We start from the raw sequence: 19,830 nt of genomic DNA on the forward strand, positions 1-19,830 counted from the left end.
ATTACAATTTTTTTTTTATTTTTTTTTCTTCGCTAGCAAACAACCATACTCAGGTATCCTTGGCGGGGTCCCATATTCCTATGCCACGCCAAACACACCCCATAGCTATCCAACTTTTCCATATGTAGACAATATTTATGAAACAAACTAAACTAATATTCATTAATTCATACATCTAAGTTCACCCAATACGAAACGAGGGAATAATAGTAATAAATAATAATAATTCAGAAATAACCAGGTTTTAGAAGGTAGGATTTTCCAGTCAATTGCAAAGCAACGCGTTGCATATCAGCTTATCAATATTGTGAAAAAGGCAAACAAGAAAAAATCAATAAGCAACTTTCACTCCGAAGGCATATCGATTACGCGTTGATTGAATTTATACTGAGCAATAAACCAGACAGATTTTCTTTAATCTAAACAAGGTTTAAAATTTTTTCAATCGATCGATTGTAAAACGGTTTTTTTTTTTCCTATTGTGATATTTGAAAAATGTAGATCTATTTACCAGTGATAAAGACGAACTTTTTTAAAAGCGGTAAAATATTTTCCCTGATATTTTACACTGCTGATATGATATATATTTGGCGTAAGTTTGTGACCTGGGGAAAATTTGACAAGCTGATTGCAACGGCGTAGCGTCTCTTCGTGCGACGTAAACTCAGCTTATCAATCGGACGCCTATAGTCTGAAAAGAAAGTAACTTCGGGAAGAAAGCAAGAACGAAAGAAAAAAGTGAAATACTGTCAGGTGTGAAATATTCATCCTTCATAGTTAATATGAAAATAATAGAATAGGCGATAAAAATAATAATAATAACAATAGTAATAATAATAACAACAAATCATAATCATAATACCGCCTCACGAGGCCTTGCTAATTCAGGTGGTCAATATCGCTTGCTAGTGGCCACTAATACACAGAGATTACTAGATTCTACGGTTAATTATTGTCAGATTGACTTTTTTCTAAGTTTTTTTTTCTACATGATATCAGTTTCCTGTATGAATCAGGCCTTGTTTTTTTTTTTTTTTTTTTTTTTTTTTTTTGACTTTTCTTTACCCGTGCGCAAAAGCCTTGCTTAAATGAAACACGTAAATTAATCGATTACTTCTTATGAGTGAAATGATAACTTTCTTTTGATATGCTCGATGCATACACACACACACACACACACACACACACACACACACACACACACACACACACACACATATTTATATAGATTTTTTAGAGTTAAGTGTATTCAAAGATGCCTTTTGCTGTGCCAATTTTATGTTTCCTTAAATCAAGTACCCAATGCTATATTAACTAAATTTACTATTTTTTTATGATTTCGTAAACACTTTCAAGAAGAGCCACGCGAAGCAAAATAACAGCTCTTCGTTCTGCATCAAACTCAATATACCTATAATCATTATTCAGTATGCACTACTTGTATATAAACATATAGTAAGTTTTCTACGATTGCAAGAATAACTATGCTGTTTACATAATATTAATAATAATAATAATAATAGTAATAATAATAATAGAAATAACAATAACGACGGAAACTAGCCATCATGATACGATGATTGTGGAATATTCCCATAATATGCGATACGTCGATAACGATTGTACTACGATCACTATTTTGCTATAATTGGGTATAATGTGAAACTAACGATATATATTGATATTGATTATTGATTCGATATTTCGTAATGAACCACATTTTCTTGCTTGAATACTGATTGAACGATCGATAATTATTCTGTCTACATGTGCCTTCGAGAAACAAACAAAAAAAAGCAAAAAAAAAAACGCAAAAAAAAAAGGAAAAAAATAACTATATATGAGATATAATATTATTATTACGATTGGGATACTAAGAATTAGAAAATAATCATTACAAGTATTTAATATAACACCCGGTAAAAAGAGAATATTACAAATATGATCCCTAGTACTATACTAAAGCAAAAAAAAAAAGAGAAAAATTTTCAAACATATTATTTTATATTATACTAGCGACGATCGGTTAGCTAATTAGCTTATAATTGGGCTTCTAAAACGGACTTTAAAGGTTGATAATAAATTTTGTTAGGTGTTGGATGGGATTAGGAGAATCTAACTCAAAACAAAATAAGGATTTAAAAAAAAAAAAAAACAAAAAAAAAAAAATAATCAACAAAACGTTTATATATCAAAATAATACGCCAGGCAACTTAAGACTACGCAAAAAATTATAGGTGATAACAAATGTTAGTGTACGCAGTGTTGGAATTTGCTCGGGATATTCTATAAACGGCTTTGCATTTACGGAGAAAAGAAAAACGATGCATACAGCTGAAGAGTGAGAACGCAATCATTTTCGATTATGATATAATTTTACTTCTACCATTTCTTTTTTTTTTTCTTTTTTCTTCTTTTTTTCTAGACACCTCGTGATATTTAGATTCTAAATTTTAATTAATGCTCTTCGATAATATTATATTATGCCATCCAAGTATTTAGACGATGACGTGCAGTGCTTTATTTTGTTGTATATTATATGTTTCTATTATATATTGAAGGAAAACTAATTAATTATAAATTTTCAAAACTTTATAAAAGTATTTGCGAATTTACTTGAAATATTTTTTTTTAACGAAAATTTTCTATTTTCCTATTATTTTTGTTTTATTATTATTAAATTTTTTTTTTTAACTTATTTCCTTCTACTCGGTTTTTCCCCATTTTTTTCGGCACGCTAAGAATTGTTATACTTCTAAAAAATTTAAAAAAATTTATTACATTATTATATTCTACGCTATATGAAATTTTGATGACGAATTACGAATTAGATTGTTTTATCTTTAATTCTTTTGTCTAAGGAATTTCTACCGCACACCAAAATTATTACTATTCGTGTTCTTGTATAATTTATAAAAAATGTTCAGACAGTGGTTTGGTTTCTATTGCATCAACTGTTCTTTCCTCGGAAGATTATTTATTGAACAAAGTCACAAAATTCTTTGCTTACTCACGTGTGTATGACACACCGAGTATAAAACATCGTAGAATAAAGTCTTTAGCGAATAAATGTAAGTTTGTGCTCATTCGTTAGTGATTTTATTCTATAAATCCTGTTGTATCTAGAAACATATATGCGATAAGTAATGTTTGAAATAAGACAGAGATGGAGAAAAAAAAGAGAGAAAACAAGCAGCGACAAGCTTTAACTAAAATATACACTCGGACGAACAATGACTATCTCAGTTTTAAATACATATAATATTATACTAAGTTACATTCCATTTTTGTTTAAAAAAAAAAAATTTGAAGAAAAGGATAATTAGAAGAAAAAGAAAAAAAAAACGATGAAAAATTCATCGAGACGTAAATTTGATCACAAATTTCCTTTATAATACCTAATAACCGCACATACAGAACGTTGGCACGGTGTTAGAAAAATCGAATTTTAATTTTTTTTATTTTTCGAAAGAATCCCATACCCGAAATAGGTTTCAAAAGTAGTATGCATATACGAATAACCCGGTGTTACATAAACCTATCCACTTTATACCAAACCACAAGTCATAAGATATTATTCATAAGAGAAAATGTAAGTTAGGTTTTTTGCACGAGAGTATGACTCTGTGCAGAGAGAGGCATGCATTTTGGCAGTTAAGAGAGATTCGAAGGGATATATGGAACGACGTATCGTAGGTAATACATAGTGTGTCTCAACCAAGGGAGCCTTGTGTTAAGTGCCTTCAATATACGACTTAGAGTTAGGCTATAGCGGAGGCGCTGGGTGCACCTTTCTATAAACAGTTCAATGGTATTAACAATGTTGTCAAGTATGGAACGCTGCGAATTATACTTCGTACTAATATTATAAATTTTGTTAACGTCGCTTTCCAAGAAAGCGACGTTCTTTTATCGGTACATTTTATTTATATTCCATTTACAATTTCTTCATTCAGCTTTCTTTAATATCGTTCCGTACTTGTGGACGTGTTACGTACTTCTATAGACACCAGTGATATTTTGTAAATTATTATAATTTACAAATAATAATCTCAATGTTATATTATAATACTGCCAATATCAGCTAAGTTTTCGAGCGCCAGAATGTGATTCTTGTATTGCTTCCATTATTTATTATAAACAGCTTTTAAGTACAATTTTTAAATCCAACAACGGTTATTCCTTTGTGTTATTTGTTTCTGTAATTCTTTTCTCCGTTTTCTTTTTACCCGTATACGAATTACTTGCAGGAATAAACAATGAGTGTTGGTTTGTCGAAGAAATAATTTTCGCTCTGACCAGCAGTTCAGAGTCTGTCGTTATGGTTAATATTTAAAGGTATAAAACCAACTTAGAAAAGGTTTAAGGTTTATTAAAACCGTGTCGCGCCAAATAATTCAACAGGCGGATAAATAATTCCCAATTTTTGCACCCAACATTCAATGTATAAAAAATTGTAATCGGTGGAGAAAAAGATGTTCGAGAAAAAAAACAGAAAAGAAAAACACACACACACACACACAATGTTGTCACACTGAAATAGAAATAGCGAATTACATGGCTTCCACAGCTCTCTTGTATCATGATATACGCAATGTTGAATAACGTTGAGAGTGGTAATTAGAATTTCAACTTACACAGTAATAAGACGATAATACAGCCTGCGTTACTTGTGATCTGTTGAACTGTTAGTTGTGAGGTATGCAGCGTGTGGTGCTTTTACTAAGGAAACGAATAGAAAAGATAAAGATAAATCGTGAAAAAATTGTGATGTTTAATATTTTACAAACGTAGGACATTTCCATTGAAAGAAGAAAGCCTTTGAAATCCAACCGATTCCTTATTCTTGATTAAATGTATAGGGTGACTCGGACAAGTGCCGTAGATTTGTAATCTAACTTAGTATAGTAAAGTATAAACTCAGCGACAAGAAAGGTAGTAAAAAAAAAAGAAAATCCGAAAAAATTTGCATAGGATGATTTGAGCATTTCGTTTGCAAATGTATTTTACATACCGATTTGTTATTTTAATCAATATTTTAATTGACATACAAACGACTTCTGAATCCTGAAATTATTTGTCTTTAATAACATTAGTTTTAGGGAAATGTGGTTTTGATTTTCCAATCAAAAACATGTCTATTATTATTATTTTTTTTTTTTTTATTGAACAAACATTTATATGGAAAAATTATATTTATTCGACATAATTTATATTATAATAAAATTTATTTTTAGACTAAAAATAATGGGCTTTATGTAAACATAGAATAATACAGTAGAAGTGATGAAGCCAAGCTTTAACATGGTAAGTTCTGTGATCCCTGGTTTCAAGATTTTGTTTGTATTTAAATGAAATATCGATGATGAATAACAATGGCTTGGAAGGCACAATACTTTTATATTTCCTTTTTTGGAAATATATACACTTTTAAGCACCTCCAGTTGACGTGGAATTTTCTTATTAGTAAAACAAATTTACTATTCCTTTAACAAAGGAATTGTATTTTCATACTTCGAATCAACGATTTATATTAGTTGAGCACTTGTCTCAGACATCCATGTGTAAAGACACGGATTAACAATTAAGGCTTATACTCAAAATGTGTGTGGCACCTTCGCTCAGCGCCTCAAACACAAAATATATTTATAATCGTAATTATTTTCGCCATGTATTTGCCAACGAATATTAATACTTTTTTTTTTCTTTTTTTCATTTTATATATTAATATTATTTAGAAAGCTCATATTAATTACTATTATTAAACGATAATCTTTCTAGATACTTTTGCTTTGCGATTTTTATATTATACACACTTTGCTATTATCCTTTAAAAATATTATTATTGGCTTATATTCAAGACGTTGCTTAGTTAGAAATTTATAATGAAAGAAGCAAGAGATAATAAAGAGAGAAGAGAGAGAGAGAGAGAGAGAGAGAGAGAGAGAGAGAGAGAGAGAGAGAGAGAGAGAGAGAGAGAGAGAGAGAGAGAGAGAGAGAGAGAGAGAGAGAGAGAGAGAGAGAGAGAGAGAGAGGGAGGGAGGGAGGGAGGGAGGGAGGGAGGGAGGGAGGGAGGGAGGGAGGGAGGGAGAGAGAGAGGGAGAGAGAGAGGAGAGAGAGAGAGAGAGAGAGAGAGAGAGAGAGAGAGAGAGAGAGAGAGAGAGAGAGAGAGAGAGAAGGGAAAAGAATTTTACAATTATGTATAAACAGATTTATTTTGCTACTTATAAAAAAAAAAAAAAAAAAAAACCTTTATGTTGTGTTGTTTCAGTTTAAAACATTCCAAAATGTTTTCTTGTTTGTAGAAAAATCTTGTATTTCGATATCGAGCAAAATAAAGTCTAGGAAGGCAATTTCGCACTTTTCATTATGTGTTATTGATAAAATTAAGAATATTAAGGAAAATCGTACTCATGTTGAGTTAACGATCGTTTACACACCTACAATAAAATTGGACAATGATTTTTTGATAGTAACAATTTGCAAATGAATGGAGCCGTTCATCATGTTTGAAATGCAGTTGTATTTAACATTTAAATTAGATTACCTTTAATGTTTCAGTTACTTATCGTTTATTTATTTCTTTATACTAAGTAAAAAGATTCGTTTCAGCGTTATTGTTATACTTAATGCAGATTGTTTAAAATGTGACTCCGAAAACTTGTCGTATCCTTATACTAATTAGAAGTGCTTCTTTTTCAGCCTCATCGAGCTTCTACTATCGTTCGGAGCTGCAAGAGACGACTACAGACAAACATGGAATACAATGAAAGAGACTTGATGTAAAATAAGATGCATTGCGAAATGGAATTTGAAATCTTGATACGCCGTTAGAAACCTTAGTGTGATTGTAATAACGTGTGATATTTCATGTCTAACGATAAATCTTTCATTTATTCACTATGTCGACTAAAATTTCATTCGCAGCTTACGCTCTCTCCAATTTCAAATCGTGACGTTACAGATAATCTTTGTTAATTGTGATAGTCGTTCGTACCAACCACACTTACAAAGTAGCGATCGAGACTTAAGAAACCGTTACTAGATATGCTCGTTACTTGCTAGCTTGAATGTGGCATGGCCAACGCCGAGAATGATTCACCCACTAATTTTTACTGTGAATGATTACAGGATTTTTTGCTGCATTTGGTTGGAATACCGATGGAACGCGTCGAGGTTGTTCTTCTTCAGATATACCAGCCCCGCTGACCCCTCAGCGTCGCGCTCGACTTCACTGTCCCACCCGTCACGTAAGCAGAAACAACAATCGCACATTGACTATTTCGTCGCACGACCGTCGTCACAATTGTTCACGATGTGGAAAGTCATACAAAAATGCCTATATACTGAAACGGCATTTACTTTACGAATGTGGAAAAGCCCCTTCGTTTAGCTGCCCTCATTGTGTGTTCAGCTCGAAATATGAGAGAAATTTGAAAGCGCATATAAATCATCGTCACAGCGAAATACAACCTTAATTAATTGCCGTGAAACCAAAGAGCTTGAAAGGTGGTGCCAAAGATTTTTATTATTAAGAATATATTATTTTATGTTTCAAATTTCAAATTATTTTTCAGCTTGCGTACTCGACATGCGCCAAGCTGAACGTGCCATACTTCATAAATACTCACTCACTGAATTTAAACTTGCGGTTTGACATGATTATTCAATTTCGTTTGATTAGAATATTTCAGTTGCCGCCAGACAGAATTGTACTCGGCAAGTACAATTCGGTACTAATGAGTTACGTATGATATTAAATATCTCGCGCGTGCCAAATTTTATTTCTCTCCAATCGCAATGCGGCAAATTGTTGGTAATCTGGCAAAAAAGTTACCGAGCTGTTTGTAAAACAATTTAGATTTATAAATGTGATAAAGTTTTGCAGTGATCGTTACTCTGGATGTTCAACGTTCTCAAGTTGTGAATCGAATTAACTTGGATTATTCTGTTTGCAAATACCTTGTATTTTAAGGTACTCCGTGTCTAGAGAAAACCACAAACTTGTGTGTTATTGAGAGGATTCGTAATTTACGTATCGTATGACGGAAAGTAATCTGTTAAAAGTTACCTTAGTAATCCGCTACTTAACAACAGTAGTGCGAGGCTAGTCATTACTATACCCTGTATAACGAATGAGAAACCATTGTTGAGCAGATTTAAATACCTTATCAATGGGGCTGTGAGAAACACGTTCCCATCTATAAAATTGACGATAATCAAAACGTGAGTTTTGAAATTATAATCTAAGGCTATGAAATCGTTTAATTTTTTACAAGCTTTTTCATGGATTTTTGTGAACCTGTTGCCAGGAACCAATGGTTACTTCGCAAGTATATTTGGCACAAATATCGATGTGTTCTAGAACTTATATTTTTGTTCAAAGTTCAAAGGTATCTTGAAATATTTTTCAAAATACTATATTGCCGAATTGGCCTATTATTTCAGTTAGAATGAGAAGTAAATGGCACGAGATCTCCTGCACAGAAGAACGGTCAAGTTAAAATATGGGAGAGATTCGTACTTTTCCTTTCATTCGTCAAAACTTGTGAAGTATAAGTGTACTGACCTCTTATTACACAAGTATATTTATTGTGATATATCCATCATAATTTCATTGTGCGCTATAACAAAGTTTGCCAAATTGAATCTCTATAGTCTACGATCCCAAACCTGAAATGGCTACAACTAAATAAGTGATAAATTATTTGACTCGTCTCGTATAAGAATACATTAAGCAAAGACCAATGTGGAAATATCAAACAACGAACATTAATGTTAGAAGGTCTATAATTTGATGAGAATGACAAACTGACCAGTTTGAATATAAGATGCCAAATATCCCGTATATTATTATTACAATTTATTATATTTTTATTGTTATATTATAGGTGCTGTTTGCATAGTACAAGTGTCAAATCCTCTGCTAGTAAAGCTACAGGTAATTCAAAACGTGAGGAGAAATAATAAAACTAGCATCGCCCCAGTGATTTGACGAGCTATAAATAATATTTTTAACAAATAGACGGAAGTAGCGTGCCAAGTAAAATGAAATTAGTAGTAATGCCGCCAAGGTACGCAAAACAAACTCGCTTCTAAAATCTTAGTCCATTCTTTGTAGAGAAAATAAAATCGAACAATTGTCATAACTGATAATGATCTGTTTAGCTTACAAATTTGAAAAGCTTCAAAATACTAAATTTCTAGCTCTCTCTTATATTAGTTTCAACTATCTAGTCTGAATGTGGCCTAATTCTCGTTCAATATGTCAGAAAATTTAATAAGAACCTGAATAGATCCTGACTTACGGAATACAATATTGAAACTAAAATATAGATTACATACGTATATGCAGTATAGTATAATATATTACATTACATTATGCCAATGTAAACGCTTTGACCTGAAATCATGTCGGTTCCGATACGAATTGAATCGTATCAACCGAATTGCTGCACTCAGCAAAAACAAAAATACTAATCAATGAACAATACAAATCTATATTTCAACACCGCAATATTATTATTGCTAATTCATCTCTGGTTTCAGATTTTTGTAGCTGTTGTGTAACGTACAACTCTTAAAAATGTCTCAGATTTGAAAATTAGTCAAACATAATGAAGAAACTCTTTTCTGCCGGATGACAATCCGTCGTAGCTAAAGCAGAACATCGTCCTTATACTTACCGACTAATCTTAAAGTCTATCTTTCCACGATTTAGTCCCTGTCCACTTTTCTCACATCTAAACGTATACTCTAGACGAAATTAAACGTAGAACAAATCTATATCCGTTTCTAATCGTCAAATTTTATCTTTATCAAGTAGCGTTAAAACAGGTTCTTCTGAAGTAGATTACACGAAAAATATCCAAGCTATTGGAGGAATAGAGCTCTCTATGTACTTGTTCTCTTTATGAAAAAGAATTCTCTTAATTGTTTCCAGACTCAGATTTGAAACACATTGAAAATACTCCAAAATTATACCGTGTATGTAATTTAACTAGTCACAGAATTTGATTCGAAAGAAAGTTTCCAATCATTTGAATTTATTATCACAACTGTTGTCACTTCGAATATTCTATCCCTCTAATTACACGTCTTGTGCCAAATTAAATTATACTTCAACGTACTGTATTATTAAATTGAATTTTTTCCTCTATAATTGCAGAGAAAAACAATATCTACCTACTTCACTTAAACTTTCATAACTACGTACTTCAGCGTCTATGAAATACGTTCGTAAAGGTATTGAGAGATAGTGAACACGTAAATGAATTCAGCTTATTCGTAATATATATATACCATTGTCTCGTCTGAATATAAAAAAAAGAGATGTCTTCCATTTTTTAAATAATATAATCAGCACATTATAGAGTGGCCAAATTTTATTTGGCAATGGTGATAAATTGACGATGGTTGAAATAGTAATTACATACATTGTTATAAGATTATTATGGTTACCGATAACTTACGTGGTACACTCTCTCTCAAACTCATCGCTCTCTTTTAGGTCAAATGCAATTGAAGATTATAAATAGTGTTTCACATCCCATAGTCTGAAACCACGAAGACTGAGTGACGAAAAAAAAAAAAAAACAAAGAAAACCAAAATTATTCAAAGATATATTTGAATGAGTTGCATTAATTATAATATAAAAATTATTTACACCCTAAATTAATACGATCTAAGCAACGTGCTCTCTGTTACGAAATATTACTTTCAAATACCAAAATGGAAATTCGATATTTTCTATTGATCTTAGTTAATCTCGATAGTGGTTCGGAATTTATTAGTTAAAAGTAATTTACATGGTGACAAAAATTCATGAATATAATTTTGTTCAGTTTCCAATTCCCTCAATAGAATTGTGAATATTAAGCATTAATGGGATGCACAGAGAAAAAATTCGTATTTATCGATCGACTTTAACAAGTTTGTGATATTAATGCAAGCATACATGAGTTTGCAATTTTAAATTAAGACAGTATCGAAGATTTTTATTTTAGTCTTTACTTTCCCGTACTTTGAAAAGTTATCCATTATTGTTTGTTCATATTAATTTTCTTACTCTTCAATTTCCATCCCAACGACATTGAAGCAATACTCGAGCATCCTTTTATTCATGAATCGAGACACAAGTATATGTCTTTCATTCACATACGTACGATAAATGAATATAATAACATAGTTATTAAGTGGAATGAGATAATAATTAGATTTTAAGATCTATATATTTGAGGGAAAAAAAAAATCGTTATAATCAAAGAAATGAATTATTACTTTTCAATAACTTAAGAAATATACAGAGGAATTATAACATATATGATGTATATATAAATATATAAATATATATATATACATATTATATATATATATATACATATTCATTATGAATTATGGTTTTACAATTAACAAAGAACATTATACGATAATCTAGTGTATAACTATATTATGTTAGCGAAACAACTCAAAATTGCTAAGAAAAAAAAATAAATTGTATTATTTATCATTGAGGATTACATCAATTTTGTTCGTGTCAACATGAGATCTCTGCCGGCAGTGGTTTACGGTTACCTTATTCACGAACAGCAAAAAGTCAGATCAGATAATGAATTCCAAAATATGTAACTTTAACATGGTTACATGCTCGTGTTTATTTTCTTACCCGGCTATGATTTATACTGATGAATTATGTATTTTACATTTCAGAAAGAAAATTCTCGGACCAGCAAATATTTTAGTAAGCTTCAAGGAATGCTACACGATATGAGAAAGTCCCTAAATTCTCAACAAAATGGACACCACTAATAAGCGCAGAGGAAATAACACGAGTTTCAGCTTTGCTGAGTAGACATACACGTTAAACAAATGTGGAAAATTCTTCTATGCAATCTGTGATGCTAGGCATGAGAGATACTGTCTAAAAAGAAAGAATATCACCCGAATCTGTTGTATTTATTAATATCTCATCAAATACATAGATATAGTAATTATAAGACGTATCGTTCTTCGAGCATATCTCAATAAATGCTATGGTGAATAATGACCCCGGTAGCTGCAAGGATTTAATATAACGTGTTAGATATTTTTTTGGATTCTCAGTACATATTGATTTAATGTTATGTATTTTGTATTGATAAATCTTTATACTAACATTGTTCCTTTGCTTCTGTCTTTTTTCAGTATACCAAAAACAATATCTTACCGACGGAACGGCTCTGTACAACATAACGAAAGGGATTGTAATTCATGAGAAAAGGTTCCCCTGCGAGAGGTGCGGAAAAGTGTACAAATGGAAAGAATCTCTGTTCAAACACAGACGCATCGAATGTGGAAAGCCGCCACAGTTTGCCTGCAAGATATGCGGAAATCGATTTATGCATAAGCATCATCTTACCAAACACTTGGCAGCGATTCATCAGTTCCCGCCACTAAATGGGGGAGATATTATAATATTCAAATGAATGTTTTGTGCTCTGTTTATTGCTTATTTTTACAATTTGTATGTATCCGTTGAACGGGACAATCTGATTACCCATTTGACAATTTCTAATTAAGAATGACTTGTTCTCAACTCTATACGTGGCCATGTCGGCGATAAATAGCAATTGTAACTAACCTGAGCGAAATCAATCCAGAGTTATTTCTATACGTTGTATGTTAAAACTCTTTCAAAACACTTCGAGCTGCGTTAGTTGTTTTTATTTTTAAATAAAAAATTATTCCAGTTTGTGTAACATTGAAATATTTCTTATGATTTCGAAGAGACCCTTTCTCTTTTACATAATGTGATATACTTCAATGTCGACAACCCTTGCTCATTCTGCGTAATAGAAATCTAAAATACTGTATCATAAACGAATTGTATGAGACCTTAAACTTTGGATATTTTGTTGAATTTTGCCATAATTATAACTGTTATAAATATCTTATACCGTGAAAGATTATTACTTGAAATAATTTCCTCTGTTCCTCCGACTGACTCGTTGGTGTAATATTTCCTTATTTTCGCTACTATCACTGTGTGTATTACCATAAATTTTCATACTAACATAATTTTTCTTTTTCAGTATCCTTGAAGTATCGTCGATCACGAGGAATGGCTCTCTACAACCTAACAGAAACGATTTCATTCCACAAAAAGATATTCCGTTGTAAGGGATGCGGAAGAATGTACAAATGGCATGATTCTCTCATCAGGCACAGGCGCATGGAATGTGGGCTACCGCCAAAATTTACTTGCAAGATATGCGAGCACGCGTTTAAGCATAAGCATCACCTCGTCAGACATATGAGAACAATCCACCAATATCCGTGAGGGAAAAGGAAAACGCTACGCCCTTTAAATAAACGTTCCATACTCCATTCATTGTGGTTTCAGGATTTTTATATGTATGCATATTAAAAATGGAGAAAGTGATCTGTTATTTGAACAAACTATCAACCTCGAGTTACGTACTGACAATTTAATTGCTTGTGATGAGAATAGCTGTAGTAGACAGTTTATGTTTTATTGAGTTCATTTCAACTAAAATCAACTTGGTGATATTTATCCTAACGTAAGGCTTGTTTCTTTTGTCTTTGGGATCAACTATCAATAAAATTATACACACCCTGTTCTCTACATTTCTAGATAAAGATAAAACCTTTGGGTCGCCGGCCTGCGGCAAGCTTTACAAATACCAAAAAAGACTGGCTATGAATCAGCGTGCTGAATGTGGCGGGAAAAAGTTTCAGTACGGATATCCAATATGCAGTAAAAAATTCAAACATAGATACCATCTCCGACCTCATTCGGCTGGAATTCACACGATTCAAGCTCTGCTAACTGTACTTACCGGCAGCTTCCACAGCAATCTTTTTCATTTGAGATTTAGGCTTAGCGTCGATACCGATTGACCTGAACATGCATATTTTTTATATCTCTAAATTAACAAACTTGTAGTAAAGTAAATTCGTCGAAGTAGGTCCGGTAGAAACCTTTAATTTATAGTATCAACAAAGTTTCGGACGGACTACCTGCCGTCCATCTTCAGGTTAATTTTGACAACGTTCTGGCTTAGTTGTTAATAGTTGTATGGAGGAAGTGACTTGTTGAATTCCTCTGTAATGGCGCTACTATTAACAACTAAGCCTAAACGTCGTCAAAATGAACCTGAAGATGATCGGCGGGCAGCCCAATAAAAGCGTTGTTGATACAATAAATTAACGGTTTCTACCTGACCTACTTTGACGAATTTACTTTACTACAAAAAACGACAAAGTCGTGAACGCAACAATAATAAATGAATAAACTATACTTTATCTATATCCTGTTGTTATTATGTACAGATTGTATGTATCTATGAAAGTTATAAAATAAAATATTTGAACCGGTTGGAAAAAGAAAAGAGTAAATAAAAAAACCCTGAAGTAGGTAATATAGGATTATAAAACAAAGTACACGACAATTGTGTACGAAAGTTTTTCTTTCTATTCTAACTAATGAAATATTTTTGTTTACAGATTGGTGGCCCGACGGTCGACGACCAGAAGATAGTCCGCATACTTGTCCGAAATGTTCAAAAACGTATGTGCAATTTGGAGCGTTGTATAAACATTTCAAATACTCTTGCGGAGTCCAACGAAAATTCTCATGTTCGGAGTGCAAAGCAAGATTCAAGTACGAGTACGAACTGATGCATCATTTAAGAAGAACTCATAAATTGATCTAATATATACGCGATTTTAAATAAAAAGAAACTGCTGTTTTCACCTATACTTCAAAACTATGAAACTTATGACTGCATGTTATTTTCATCCGATTGGCATTTTTATAAGACAAATACTTTTAATCGAATGGTATCGAATAAACGTATGCTGAATTTAAATTGACCTTAGCAATACTTGAATTACTGAGTCATGGTAGCGGCTACCCAATATTGTTTGTTGTTGATTATTGATTAAAAAATATATAAATCCCTCATACCCAAATCCTTTCTAAAAAATGAATTAATGCGCTGACTAGGGTCCCATATTTAAAATTTAAGTTGAATTTGATTAGAACATGTCGAAGTAAAGTATCCAAAATTGCGTAGGGTTTAACAAAACTATTAATTTTTTACACTTACGATGAAATTTGCAAACCACTAATCACTGCTTCGCTTTACTTGCCTTACTTTTTCAGTTTCAGCAGGTATGCGGTTTAGGAAGCGTGTCGGAGTAAATAGAATCCAAATCAGGAAGCCATTCGCATGTCATAAATGTGGAAATACGTACGTGTGGAAGGTTTCGTTGAATCGTCATTTACGAGAGGAATGTGGAAAAGCACCCCAGAACATGTGCAATTACTGTGGGAGACGTTTTAAACAGCGGGGAAGCCTGCAACGCCACAAATTGACCATGCACGTGCCTTTTTATTGATCAGACTACTTGATCGGACTTAATCGTGGAAAAATAAATATATTTGTTGATTCAGCGTTATGTCTGCGTATAAGTTTATTCTGAACCAATATTATGCAAACTGTTGCATATCCAAGTTGTATTTCTTATTGTAAATAATAAAAAGAAATGAAACCTTCTTTCACGTGTACCAGTTGGATAAATTACAAAACGAGGATAATTTAGCGAATCAAAACAATGCTTGTACAGTACATAAAATTGAAAATTATAGACTGCGAATAAACTATATGAACCATTCCGAATTTATCCTGTAGCTTATTGTATCCATAGAAACATGATTTTGGTAAATTAAGTGTTTATAATATCCTACGTTTCTGTAGTTTGGAATAATGAAATACCGAACACATATTGTAATTATTTATCCTTTGTTCTTAAGTTCCAGGAACGTATCAAAAAGTAAGCCTTCTGAATTTCAAGCGGAGAAGTCACTCGAAACCATATCCATGCTACAAATGCGGCAGATCGTACAGCCAGAAAGGAAGTTTGAAACGTCATTTGCGTATGGAGTGTGGCAAAGATCCACAATACATATGCAACATTTGCGAGAAGGGATTCAAGCAGAAAGCCAATTTTCAACGACACAATTTAGCCATACATGGATATCAAGTATAAATTACGTATAATTTATAACATTGGTCAGTGTCTAGTAATATCAATACTAATCAGATATTCGAACAGTGTAGTGATCGAACGATTATAGCTATTCAAAGCTATAATCATTGTATAATCGAATTGACCATCATGGTTGATATTTTCACAGAATAAACGTTTCTTAACGCACGAGGTGTAGCAGTAATTTCAATCCTGATCTATATTCCTAAATTTCAAACACACACATGAACCATCTTGAATGAGAATTGTTCACGAAAATCGGGTTACCACTATTTTACTAATACTTCATGGGTTTTCAGGTCTGCAGTATGGAATGAAATTCCAATACTCTGGGAATCAGTACCCATGCAGTGATTGTGGAAAATCGTACTCCTGGAAATCATCCATGGAACGACATCGTCGCGAGGGATGTGGCAAGCAGCAGTCAGTCAAATGTAACTATTGCGACAAGCGTTACAGATGGACAGATTCCTTGTATCAGCACGTAAAATACAAATGCAAAGTAAAGTCAACGAAATACTCGAAAAAACAGGCACGTCAAGGAAACGTCGCTTACCTCTCCCAAAATCGTTAATAGTCGTTATCGTCTACTAGTTAGATTTAAGGAAAAAAATACACCCTCGTTATATTTTCGTTCTCTGTGCAAATATAATACTATATCATGATTTTTAGTGGTATCGAATTGCGTAACGATGTGGTGAATATTCTAATGTTTTATTGTTTGCAAGCTTTATAATAAAACATTGCAACGTTACAAACTTAGTAAGGCATATAACATTGTATATGTACACGTATTATGATCAAATTTTTATTTTCAATAAATGTAATATTTGTAAAACGCTGTTATATCTATTTCAGGATCGTTATCGTTTTACATTATTGTCATTTGATTTAAGGCAGTAATCGGTAGCCTGACTCTGAGAGTCAAACTGAACCACACCCAGCACCTGGTTTATCGTGGATAAAGATAAAACATTTACAGGTTTGTAGACAATCTTCGCATTCGGATAAGAATTGAGGAGAAGAACGCACAAAAGATATTTTTTTACAAACAGTAATTCTATATTTACCAAGGTTGATACACAACTGTCATTCTTTATTTCCGTCTTAATGTAACTCGGTCGTAACGTCAACGACATCCAGTTAATAATTGGACCTTATGAACATAAATAACTCGATTTTATTGTTGTTTCAGACGCTAAAAGAGATCCCAAACGTGTGAACTATGATGCACCATTTCGTTGCTATAAATGTGGGAAACAATATACATGGGCGGATTCTCTAACTCGGCATCTACGGGAAGGATGTGGAAAGTTGCCAAAATATTGTTGCCGACTTTGCGGTAGAAAATTCAAGCGAAAGGACTATCTCCAGCGTCACGAAGTCACTGTTCATAAATTTGAAATTGAAATAATTTAATATTGCTTTTATTTAAATACAATTGTTCTGCGTTACTTTTACATTTTTATAGAAAAAAAAAGAAAAAAGAAAAAAGCCTAAAACAAATAGAAAAAGAGCAGAAGAAAAAACCCTGCAGTATGAATTGTAAGAAAGTGGATAACAAGTGTGACGATGCGAAAGAGTAATTTTAATATACAATGAAATTATACGCTCATTCCACAACGGCAATACACACGTTCTCTGTATTATTGAATTCCCTCTCTAACCTTTCACACATGTAATTGCGAGAGCACCACATCCTAAAGAAAATGAATTTGTTCTCTTGGCAAACCGATCACTCAAAAATGAATTAATTATTTTCAGGTGGTTTAGGAGGCGACTACTACAAAAGGATTGGAAAGCATTCCTGCCGCACATGCGGAAAGGAGTATAAGTGGATGCAGTCTTTGACCAGACATAAACGCGAAGAGTGTGGAAAAGCACCGCAGCATTGTTGCCCAGTTTGCGAAATAAGGATCCGACACAAGTGGCTTTTGAAGAAACACATAATTAATATGCATCCATGGTTGCTTTTGAAAAGGAAGAATACATGAACTGTCTAATATTATACGTATATGGAGTAGAAAAGAAACGAACAGGTTTAGATTATCCTTACGATATCTATTGTTGTGTACCCGTCTAATTATTATTATGATTATTATTATCATTACATCAGATTTGTTCTAATAAAAATGGTGTATGTTTTAAGATAATTAAAATTTGTAATAATACTCCGAGTCACGTATATTATCCAACTATTAGAGATGGCAGCTAACAAGTATATATATTTATGTACACTCTAATAAAGATTTTAAATGAATCACCGTGCAAGAAATATGAAAATCACTGACATTCTGTAAATAGCGTTTTAAAATTTTACGGGTGACGTGTACTATTGTGATCGGACACTAATATCATCCTAAATAATCCTATGTAATTGAATTTCTAATAATCATTAATTTTATGTTTTCAGGTAATTTCAGGTCAGATTACTATAAAAGATACCGAGGAAAATATTCGTGTGATGCCTGTGGGAAACAGTATACGTGGAAACCATCTTTGACTAGACACAAGCGTGAAGAATGTGGCAAATCGCCACAATTCGCCTGCCCAGTTTGTCGAATCAAAGTCAGACGCAGGGGTCAATTAAAGCAGCATTTAATGTACATACACAATTGGCTATGTTCGTAAAACTAAATGATCCAACGCTTTGTAAATTTAATATAATGTATATTAAATATCGAGACTCTGTAATACCATTCTTGATAATTTTTTTTTTTTTTTATATTATCTTTTTTTCTTTGTCGTTCAACTGCGGCATTTAATCTTAAATCGTATCGTGTTCTAAAAATAATAGTCATTCAAATCTATAAACTCAGCGCTAACAGCGCAGTTCAAACTTGATAGATTCTTTAGTTTCATTTATATAATGCCAATACCTATGTGACTACGTACTTATAAATTTATCTAATAAGAATCAGTACGTAGAGTTCTTGTAAGACACGCTACTTTCGTGAAAACCTTGCGCAAGGATACTCGAAGTTTTTTGAGAGATATTCGTTAGTATTTCAACTGGTGAGAGGGAAAACTATCATTATCATTATTAAAGTGCATACTGAAGGTGAAATAAGGTTAATTATTTATCTATTAAGCGTCTGTAATGAGATGTTCAGTCGAGCGTTACCCTCTAATTTTAAAGACAATAATATAATTGAATTTGTAAGTGTATGTCGAATTGTGGTATTTATAATAATATATAGACTGCAGTAAACATCCATAAAAATGTGACTTTTAAATGCAGTGAAACTCCTACTCCCAATGTTAACAATATATGTATTATCATTGTAAGCATATAATGTTTTATGGGTGTCTATATAATTAAAATGTCATCGCATGTCTCGCCTGTATACGCATCATTCCTTGACAAGTATCAACATGGTATTTCTTTTTTGTTTTGCAGGTGTGCGTTATTCACTAACTCATCCATGCAGAGTATGCGGAAAGCAGTACACGCACAAATCTTCCATGTACAACCATCTAAGATTGTGCGGAAAAGAACCGAGATTCGCATGCCATCTGTGCGGAAAGAAGTTTAAATATAAACATCGACTGCAATCCCATTTGATATCTAACTTCCATGTCTTACGCCAATAGCAATAATGGTATTAATACGTATTACATTGTCAATGATGCCGAGGCTGTATATGAATGTTTAAAATTATCTCTATGAGAGTCTTGCGTCAAATAGAATCTATTATCATTCTTTTTTATTGTTACAATTTTCATTGTTCGAATTTTAAATTAGGAATTATTTTCCAGTCACCGAGGATGCGCCA

At 32.5% G+C, this 19,830-nt stretch overlaps 2 protein-coding genes across 9 annotated transcripts in view; both read left to right on the forward strand.

Moving 5' to 3' along the window:
* The window catches only part of LOC107221848 (longitudinals lacking protein), a 101,977-nt gene that overhangs the window by 79,155 nt on the left and 2,992 nt on the right, over positions 1-19,830 (forward strand). The window contains exon 7 of one of the 8 annotated variants that reach the window (XM_046733645.1): positions 12,185-12,935. The exons of 3 other annotated variants lie outside the window; for them this stretch is intronic. In XM_046733645.1, the coding sequence (XP_046589601.1) occupies positions 12,185-12,465 (281 nt within the window). In that variant the 3' untranslated portion in view covers positions 12,466-12,935. Of the gene's footprint in view, positions 1-12,184; positions 12,936-14,506; positions 14,731-15,818; positions 16,055-17,818; positions 18,112-18,467; positions 18,701-19,830 lie in introns of those variants that run through there. 4 more of the 8 variants (XM_046733665.1, XM_046733663.1, XM_046733661.1 and 1 more) reach the window with 4 other exon arrangements.
* On the forward strand, positions 15,960-17,803 carry LOC124293301 (zinc finger protein 726-like). Its single transcript, XM_046733674.1, has 3 exons — positions 15,960-16,077; positions 16,354-16,488; positions 17,250-17,803. The coding sequence occupies exons 1-3, from the start codon at positions 16,038-16,040 to the stop codon at positions 17,471-17,473; spliced, it is 399 nt and encodes a 132-aa protein (XP_046589630.1). The 5' UTR covers positions 15,960-16,037; the 3' UTR covers positions 17,474-17,803.

This window comes from Neodiprion lecontei, chromosome 3 (genome assembly GCF_021901455.1).
Source record: "Neodiprion lecontei isolate iyNeoLeco1 chromosome 3, iyNeoLeco1.1, whole genome shotgun sequence".
Lineage (NCBI taxonomy): Eukaryota > Metazoa > Arthropoda > Insecta > Hymenoptera > Diprionidae > Neodiprion > Neodiprion lecontei.

Excerpts from the sequence above, each read along its gene's own strand:
- LOC124293301 (XM_046733674.1), top strand. The coding sequence starts at position 16,038 with ATGGATATCAAGTATAAATTACGTATAATTTATAACATTG. Across the intron at positions 16,078-16,353 it reads ACGTATAATTTATAACATTG|GTCTGCAGTATGGAATGAAA; the intron begins GTCAGTGTCTAG and ends ATGGGTTTTCAG. Across the intron at positions 16,489-17,249 it reads CAAGCAGCAGTCAGTCAAAT|ACGCTAAAAGAGATCCCAAA; the intron begins GTAACTATTGCG and ends TTGTTGTTTCAG.